Source organism: Ascaphus truei, chromosome 6 (genome assembly GCF_040206685.1).
Source record: "Ascaphus truei isolate aAscTru1 chromosome 6, aAscTru1.hap1, whole genome shotgun sequence".
NCBI lineage: Eukaryota > Metazoa > Chordata > Amphibia > Anura > Ascaphidae > Ascaphus > Ascaphus truei.
This window is the reverse complement of record NC_134488.1, coordinates 40,343,092-40,352,666: the sequence shown is the minus strand read 5'-3', so window position 1 is coordinate 40,352,666 and position 9,575 is coordinate 40,343,092. Positions and strand designations below refer to the sequence as shown.

General features: G+C 44.1%; 1 protein-coding gene across 1 annotated transcript; it reads left to right on the top strand.

Annotated features, from left to right (window-relative positions):
• The first annotated feature begins 1,437 nt into the window (after positions 1-1,437).
• LOC142498063 (indolethylamine N-methyltransferase-like) lies at positions 1,438-3,528 on the top strand. The gene is made up of 3 exons (XM_075606571.1): positions 1,438-1,585; positions 1,757-1,964; positions 3,099-3,528. The coding sequence occupies exons 1-3, from the start codon at positions 1,438-1,440 to the stop codon at positions 3,526-3,528; spliced, it is 786 nt and encodes a 261-aa protein (XP_075462686.1).
• Positions 3,529-9,575: the final 6,047 nt, after the last annotated feature.

Here is a 9,575-nt window from a genome sequence, read left to right as displayed (position 1 = left end):
CACACACAGATACACACACAGACACACACACACACACACACACACACACACACACACACACACACACACACACACACACACACACACACACACACACACACACACACACACACACACCACACACACAGACACACACACACACAGATACACACACATACACACACACACACAGATACACACACACACAGATACACACACACACACACACACAGATATACACACACACACAGACACACACACACACACACAGATACACACAGATACACACACAGAGATACACACAGAGATACACACAGACACACACACACAGACACAAGAGCAGCAGTGGAGTGCAGAGGCAGCGACGGATGTGAGTGACTGGGGGGAGGAGGGGGAGGGAGGAAAGGCATGCGATTCGTGCAGGACAGGCAAATTTACAACTAACTCCCTCCCCCCCAACCCCCTACCTTCTCCTATCACCCGGGGCAGAAGGGGAGGGGACACCGCGCAACCACCAGCAGGCAGAGGAGCCGAAGCCCAACCCCCGGCTTCCTCTCTGCCTGCAGTCAATCCCCTGTGGCCCGGCCGGCATGAAGGAGGGATAATGGAGAGGGATAAGCGGAGGGATGGTGGGGAGTGATAATCGCGGTGCCCCTCTAGGCAAACAACGGCGCACAAGGGCACCGCGTCACACAGATTGGGGACCACTGGGCTGGGCCGCAAATATGTTCGTTGTGGGCCGCATGCGGCCCGCGGGCCACGAGTTTGACATGCTTGGTCTAGATTGTTACCGCAATTCCCAAGTAAGTGTGTCTTTTTGCTGTAGTTTGTGTAACATTGTGTGTTTGCCTTTTCCTGTGAATAAATTTACAATTTATTTCATTAACTTGTTTTGCTCAATGCATGATCCTGGTAAAATGTACAAATTGCCTGGTTTCCTGTGACAACCCTGTTTTAGCATTTGCTGCTTATTTTGATTTTTTCAATTATTTGGTAGAAATCCAAAACCAAACAAATTTAGTTTTTGTGAAACCGAACCAAATCAAAAACACGAAAACATTTGAAGAAATAAAAAACCATGTTCCAAACACAACTTTATTTTCAACTCAAAGCACGTGTGAAAGTGCCACTTGTGCCTCTCATACATCTGGCGTGAATCACACTAACAAAATGCTATCGTTTTTAGTGCAGACAGACATGATGATACATATCGTAGACCACAATAATTGCACAATTTTAGTGTCAAGTGTCATTATTAATGCAACAACTTTAGTAAACACGGATCAGCAGCGTCCCATGTAAATGTTTGTGCAGAAGCTTATCACATGCTCTGGTAATTGCTGAAATACTGTGATGCTAACCGAGCTACTACTGTTCTACCTTCTCAAGCTGCTTAAGGCTTCTACATGTGCTACATAGAAGTACTGTAACAGGATAGTTACACCAAGGACACGCACAATGGATTCCAGTCTCCACAAGCATTACCATGATGAAGAGTTTGATCCCAGAGGGTTAATAGATACATATTTCTATAATGGAACTAATGATATGTTTGTGGAGGTTGTTGTATATCCTATTACACAATTGTTTAAAACGCTCTCTTCAGGTACGTTCATTTATAGTTGATATTGAAGTTACTGTAAAATATTATCAAAATGTTTGGGGAACTGAAGCATGTGAATAAGCACTTGTGCTGTATTCTGTTCAATACTTTGCTAATGTGAAAACAATGTTGTCAAAAAAGTGTATTTTCCTATTTTCTAACCGTTGGGTGCAGGTCGTGTGAGAGGGGAAACCATGCTCGATGTTACCATGGGACCACTCGCTTTCCATCTCTTAACTGCCTGTGATTTCTTCAAAGAGATCAATGTGATAGAATTTACTGATGCAAATATCAGGGAATTTGAAATGTGGAGGAACAAGAAGCCCGGAGCTGCTGACTGGTCTCACGCTGCAAAAATAGTTTGTGATCTGGAAGGAAAGAGGTAATGTATATTTCAGTGTGTCAGTGTGGGGAGAGGGAGAGCGTGTCAGTGTGGAGAGAGAGTCAGTGTTGAGAGTGTCAGTTTGGGGTGAGAAAGTGTCAGTGGGGTTGGGGTGAAAGTGTCAATGAGGGGGGAGAGAAAGTGTCAGATGGGGAAGGAAAAATGTCAGTGAGGGGAGGGAGAGAGAGAGAGTCAGTGAGAGGAGGGGGAGAGAGAGTCTCATCGGGTAGAGGGGGAATAAAGTCAGGTGGGGGGAGAGTGTCAGTTGGGGAGAAAGAGAGTGTCAATGAGGGGTAAAGAAAGTGTCAGTGGGGGGAGGGAGAGTATCAGTGGGTTGGTAGAGAATGTCAGTGGGGTGGAGAGAGAGTCAGTGGCGGGGAAGTGTCAGTTAGGGGAAGAAGAGTGACAGTGAGGAGAGGGAGAGAGAGTAAGTGGGGGAGGGGGAGAGAGAGTGTCAGTGTGGAGAGTGGGAGAGAAAGTGTCAGGTGGGGAGAGGGAGAGAGTGAAAGTGTGGGGAGAGAGTGTCAGTCGGGAGGAGAGAGAATGTCAGTTTGGGGAAGGAAGAGTGTCAGTGAGGGGAGGGAGAGAGAGAGTGTTTGTGGGGAGAGGGGGAGATAAAGTGTCAGGTGGGGGAGAGAGATTGAGTCAGTTAGGGGAGGAAGAGTGTGTCAGTGGGGGGAGGGGCAGAGAAAGTGTCATGTGGAGGGGAGAGAGTGTCAGTGGGGAGGTGTTGAGAGAAAGTTTCTGTGGGGGTGGAGAAAGAGTGTCATTGGGGGGAGGAGAAAGAGTGTCAGTGGGGAAGGTGAAAGAGTTTCAGTGGGGAAGGTGAAAGAGTTTCAGTGGGGAAGTGGGGAGAAAGTGTGTCAGTGGGGGGTGCAAGAGTTTGTCAGTGGGAAGGGAGGATAGGGTGTGTCAATCGGGAGGGCGGATAGGGTGTGGCAATGGGTGGGGAGAGAGCCCTTTTTGAAATTGATCCGCTAAAATCCATGGACTAAAGGAACCGGCCGATCAGCTACGGATACAAATTCATCAAAAACATTCTAGTCATTGAAGTGACATGTGTACATTATTTTTGGCACGCACCACTATTTGCTCCAAAACTGCCATGTTATCCTTTTCATTTTGTAATTTCAGTGAGGAGTGGGAAGGAAAGGAAGACAAAGCAAGAAGAGCAGTGAAACGCATTGTCAAATGTGATCTCACCAAAGATAACCCTTTAGAGCCTGTAGTCCTACCACAGATGGACTGTCTGATCTCCATGTATGTCTTACACGTTGTTAGCAAGGACCACCAGGCTTACCGTAGCAATCTGAAAAAACTAGCGTCAATGCTAAAAATTGGGGGACACATGTTACTGATGGGGGCATATAATATGTCATGCTATATAATTGGTGAGCACAAGTTCTTCTGTCTGTCATTTGATGAGGAGTTTATAAGAGAGGCTGTTTGTGATGCAGGGTTCATCATTGAGAATTTGGAAGCATTACCTACTAAAAAGACCAGCAATTTTGCAGATTATGACCATATTATGTTTATGATAGCACGCAAGGAGAGGGAGGTTTAGTGATTAAAGTTATACAACAATTTATCTGACACTTTACCTACTGAATGTCAAAAATACAGCAAACATCTCAATGACTACTTATAAAATAAAATGTATTACCATATATCTAGGAATTGTACATTTTTAAGTGTAACTGCAGGGACATGACAGGGATGTAAATGTATGCATATATTTGTGTACATGCAGTATATATACATGTATGACAATGCCTTTATTATGTGCATTATTCTTTACATTATCTTTACTAATATGTTAGAATTAGAATAGTTTATACAATTAAAATGTAACGCAAGCTAACGATGAATTTAGAAAGATTCACTTGAAAGACACAGAAAATGCTTTACAGAAGACTAAGTTATCTTATTATGAGAAGGGTAATAAGGGAGACAAGAGCCTAGCCAATAAACTTAGAGGGTTAGGGTCTAAAAAACAAATGTTAGTGATTAAACCAGAAAATGGGGAAATTACATATAATGATAAATATTCTCAAACGAGAAATAATGTATAAACCCCACATTGACTCACAAATTAAACTCTAACATACTGTAGGTAAACAGGGATGTATCCGGCGCCACAGCAATCAGTCAAGCTTTACTTCAAATCCGATGATAATACAAAAAGGCTTTGTTGAAATAGTTGCACACACTAAAACCAACAGGCTACACCACAACCTCCTCCTGTATGCGTTTCACGCTATAACAGCGCTTCGTCTTGGAGTGGGGGAGGTGACTACAGACCCGACATTTAAGATAAAAAGCCCGCAAACGAGAGCTAATTAGCCCTGCATCAGCTGTGTATCTCACTGGGAGCATATATACATTAGCAAGCAAATGGTTAACTAACGCTAGCATCCTTTATACATATATGTATTAAAATTCTGCTATATATAATACTATACATACCCAGTGGACTGAATTAAAAGATATAACCCTAGTACATAGACATGTCAAAACAACAGCATAAGATACACTGGATTGTATATAAAAACTAACAATATCATTCAGCACGAGCACGGCATTATGGCCAAACGTTTCTTTCTCCAATCTCACTCTACACATTCCCCTGCGCACATCACTTTTATTTTGGACAGCATTGGTTTTTCCCTCACACATAACTACAGCTAAACCCCGTTATAACGCGGTCCTCGGGGTCCACCCCGAGACCACCGCGTTAGTAACGGGGTCGCGCTAATTTTTTTTTTTTAAAATGGCCGCCGCGCGCCTGATCGGGAGGGAGGGAGTTAATTAAATAAATAAATAAAAAAAAAGTTTAAAAAAAATGGCGGCGATTCATCCCTCCTCCCTCTCTGCCCCCTCCCTCCCTCTCAACTCCCCCCCCACCCCCTCCCCCCCACCCCCGAGGTATGCCCCCACATGGCAGTGCCCCTCTCTGGGTGCAGGAGGGTGGGTTACATGTCAGCCGCACGTTGTACTCACGGTCACAAGTACAACGCTGCAGAGGCTGCAAAATGGAGATGGAGCCCCCAGGAGGAAAGCTGGGACCGGAGCCAGATGCTGCTAGAAGCAAAGCATTCTGGGAGTGGACGGGGCTGCCTCTGTCCAGCCTCATCTGCCCCTCACAGGGAGGGGGGATCCCCCATAGAGACCTGCCCCCCTCACTCCCAGCCAGGGCACAGGGGTGACCCCAAAACAGAGACCTGCCCCCCTCCCTCTCCCTCCCAGCCCCCCTCCCTCTCAGCCCCCCTCCCTCTTCCTCCCAGCCTCCTGGTTTTGCGGTGCGTGGCAACGTGTGTCTGTGTCCTCCCAGCCAGATCTGCTGCTGCTGCTGCAAGAGGGAGGGGGGGGGGGTTGGGCTGCTGACATGTGAGTTCTGCTGACATGTGTGGGGGGGGGGGGTGGGCTGCTGACATGTGAGGGGGGGGTGGGCTGCTGACATGTGAGTGTATTGTGAGGGCTGTGTGCAGTGAGTGTGTGCAGTGTGTGTGTGCAGTGTGTGTCAGTGTGAGCAGTGTGTGTGCAGTGTGTGCAGTGTGAGCAATGAGCAGTGTGTGTCAGTGTGAGCAGTGTGTGTCAGTGTGAGCAGTGTGAGCAATGAGCAGTGTGTGCAGTGTGTGGCAGTGTGAGCAGTGTGTGTGCAGTGTGCAGTGTGAGCAATGAGCAGTGTGTGCAGTGTGAGCAATGAGCAGTGTGTGTGCAGTGTGCAGTGTGAGCAATGTGCAGTGTGTGTCAGTGTGAGCAGTGTGTGCAGTGTGCAGTGTGTGCAGTGTGAGCAATGAGCAGTGTGTCAGTGTGTGCAGTGTAAGCAATGAGCAGTGTGTGTGCAGTGTGTCAGTGTGAGCAATGAGCAGTGTGTCAGTGTATGCAGTGTGAGCATTGAGCAGTGTGTCAGTGTGTGCAGTGTGAGCAATGAGCAGTGTGTGTGCAGTGTGAGCAATGAGCAGTGTGTCAGTGTGTGCAGTGTGAGCAATGAGCAGTGTGTCAGTGTGTGCAGTGTGAGCAATGAGCAGTGTGTGTGCAGTGTGAGCAGTGTGAGCAATGAGCAGTGTGTGTGCAGTGTGTCAGTGTGTGCAGTGTGTGTGCAGTGTGCAGTGTGTGTGCAGTGTGTGTGCAGTGTGTCAGTGTGTGCAATGAGCAGTGTGTGTGCAGTGTGCAGTGTGTGTGCAGTGTGAGCAATGAGCAGTGTGTGTTCAGTGAGTGTGTGCAGTGTGTGCAGTGTGTGCAGTGTGTGCAGTAAACATTTTTTTTTTTTTTAAAACGGGAGCCACGGGAAAACCGTGTTATAACCGAATCGCGGTATAGCGAGGCGCGTTATAACGGGGTTTAGCTGTATTTCTTATTTAATCAGCAATGTTTATCTCCAAACACATGGGACTGCCATGGTGACATCCTTTCCCCCACCTTATGCCACCCTCTTTATGGGGTGGTGGGAGACATCCCACGTGTTTGTAGATATCAACCCTTTAGGCACAATATAGAGTTTTACAAACACTATATTAATGACCTGCTGATTGTCTGGAGTGGTGGGTAAGTTAAGTTGAGTTGCTCAATTTTTTGATTATCTGGCTGACAACCAATTAAACCTCAAGTTCACGCATAATTGCCATATGCACCACATACAGTTTTTAGATCTCAATCTGTATGTGGACAATTACAAATGCATCCAATCGGATATATTCCTTAAAGAAAATGCAAGGAATTCATTGTTGCATGCGGACAGTTGTCATTCCCGCCCTCTGATCAGAGGTATCCCACTGGGGCAGTTCCTGCGACTACGCTGGAACTGTTCCTCCATGGAGGACTTTGTTCGAAGGGCAGAAGATATGAAAGAATGCATTTTAGCCAGGGGTTATCTGCATGGGGTCCTCATTAGGGCTTTTGAATCGGCTTTGAACACAGAGAGAGAGTCCGATTGCTATGAATCCAAATGTCTCTAGACAGCAAATGTCTCAAGACACCTTCCCCCCTTCCCCTTCCCTCCTCTCACCCCTCTCCCCCTTTTCCCTTAAGATATGGATTTTGGTTAAATGAAACTTGTAAAATGTTCTCATCCCCATCCAGACTTCTTCCCTTATTTCACAACCCAAAGTTCCCCTCGTGGTACAGCACAAATAAGTACAATGATTGGAAAAACGGGAATATTTTTGATAGTGGACACGTGCTATCTAAGGGAAAATTATAAAATTGTGAGTCGTTAATCTAGAAATATTCTAATCTAGTTAATAGAAGAGACCGTCCAAACCAAGACTATATGAGGAACTGAGAAACTGATCTCCAAACCGATATTTCAAAAGAGTACATCTGGGAGAATGCATTAAAGGCCTCTATATTTACCACAGCTAGGGAGAACATATACAAAGTAATATTCAGATGATACCTTATGCCCGAAAGATAAAGCCAGATATTTCCACATGCAATGGGTAGGTGCTGAAGGAACTGTGGCCAGATATTGGACAAGGCCCATATGTGGAGGTTCTATCCAGAGGTACAGAGATTCTGGGTTAAATTAATCTCCCATATCCGAACAGCTTCCAGATGCTATATTTCAGTGGCATGGAAAAAACCCTTGTTACGTTTCCAAAGGGCGGCCACACAGAGAATCAATGAAGAGAAGCTAATGGAGAAACGCCTACGGTTAAGAATTTCCATAAGTTTTGGGACCCCTGTGTTAATAGATGGAAATTGTCAAAAAGGGTTTTAGCCTCATACAGTAGTTCTGCTGGGGACACAATGGTAGTGAATAGCGGGATGCCTGATTTGTCTGGATTGTTAAAAACTTGCATTGGTCATTGACTGTGTTATCCTAAAGTTATGTTATTAACATTTTACAACTGCATATCTGTTAGGTGGGGGGTTACCCTTCTGCTCTTTTTTCCCCTCTTTTTTTTATTCCCCTTTCCCCTCATTCTTGAAAATATCAGTAAAAATAAGTAATATAAAAAGAATAAGGTTATATTAATGTGTAATACTGTATATTATTTTACGTTACAATACAGTGTTTACTAGTAATAATATTACTTTCATGATAATAGAAATACTAATCTTTAGTAAAGTACTACAGTATACTGTAGGTAAACGTCTGCAGAGGGAACAATATCGGATCTGCTAAAGGTATATTATACAAGCTCGGAGAATGGCAAACATAGGACGTTCCTTATAATAAGCCCATCAGACATGGTATAATTGAGAAAGGACATACAGTCCAAGGTCGGTGCAACAGGAACAGTTCACAGGTATATACTATAACATCCAATAAATCCCTTTGAAACTGAGCGATTGATCTTGATCCTGGGAGTATAATAATAATCCTTCTATTGCTGCTCAAATGTGGTGAGATAGGATAGTGACAATAAATGTATTAATTAACCTACGACTCATAAATTAGTGGCCGCCAACATAACAGACTTAAATCATAAAGTGGGATTTATGGAGTACTGGGGAGGCACAACCACCCAAAGGTATAGTGCCCCCTTTTCCCCCACCACACCCAGATCAGGCCACTAGAGCATATAGGTAATACAGTCAATCATTAGCAGGAAAACTCCACAGGAAACTCACTTATAGTAGAGATGGAGGCTCACTTGAATAAACATCCAGATTAGGAACACAGGAGCTCAGTTAGTGCGTGCTTCCAACTTGATTGAAGATCAATAGTAGGGAAAAAAAACATCTCGAAGGAGGGAAAAGTGGAGCACTGCGGTGGGGTATAGCACAGAGGAAAACGGCACACCAATAATAAAAACTAATTTATTGAGTGACTGTGTGAGACATCCAAAAAACAGGAACAACTAACCACTCTGACGCGTTTCGGGCTAAGTCCTTTGTCAAAGAGTATACTATGTCCGGCCACCCAACATTACAAGTATGGATTAACTAAAGAGCTACCAGATTCAGCCAATATTAATAAGATATATTAAACTCTGAAATATAATGAGAAACTCTAATCACACAGTAACTGCAATGTTGGGACAGTAAATACTCCCAGGGCTAATAGCATGTGATTCCTCTACAGTCATCACAGCATCTTCTAACCCGATGAGGAATTACCTAAGATGGATGAGCTATCTCATGATATTCACATGGTAAAAGCTAACTTTTGTGATCAAAATGTGTCCAGGACTGTTAGCAGGACTGTGCAATGATCTTTGATCATAATATTATCTCACTGTACAATACATTATGTGGATATGGGCACAAGGGATATTTAAGACAACTGCTTAAAAATGTGTCTTCATTCGTGTTTTCCATTGTGGGTTTCTTTTTTTACAAAAGACACATTTTCCAAATAATAAGCATAGAGATTAATTAAATCTTTTCATTCTGCACATAAGGTACATACACAAATGTTTCCAATACCAGTAGATACTTTATGTACTATTACAATAATGATACCATTAACAAACTCATTCATGGACAGAGATATACTATTTGCATGGCTCTATTTTACTGCTACCTTGGTCAAGTTACCAGGTACTGTATACTATCTATGTATCCCTATATTACTGCTACCCTGACCAAGTTACCAGGTACTGTATACTATCTATATATCTCTATATAACTGCTACTCTGACCAGGTTCCCAGGTATACTA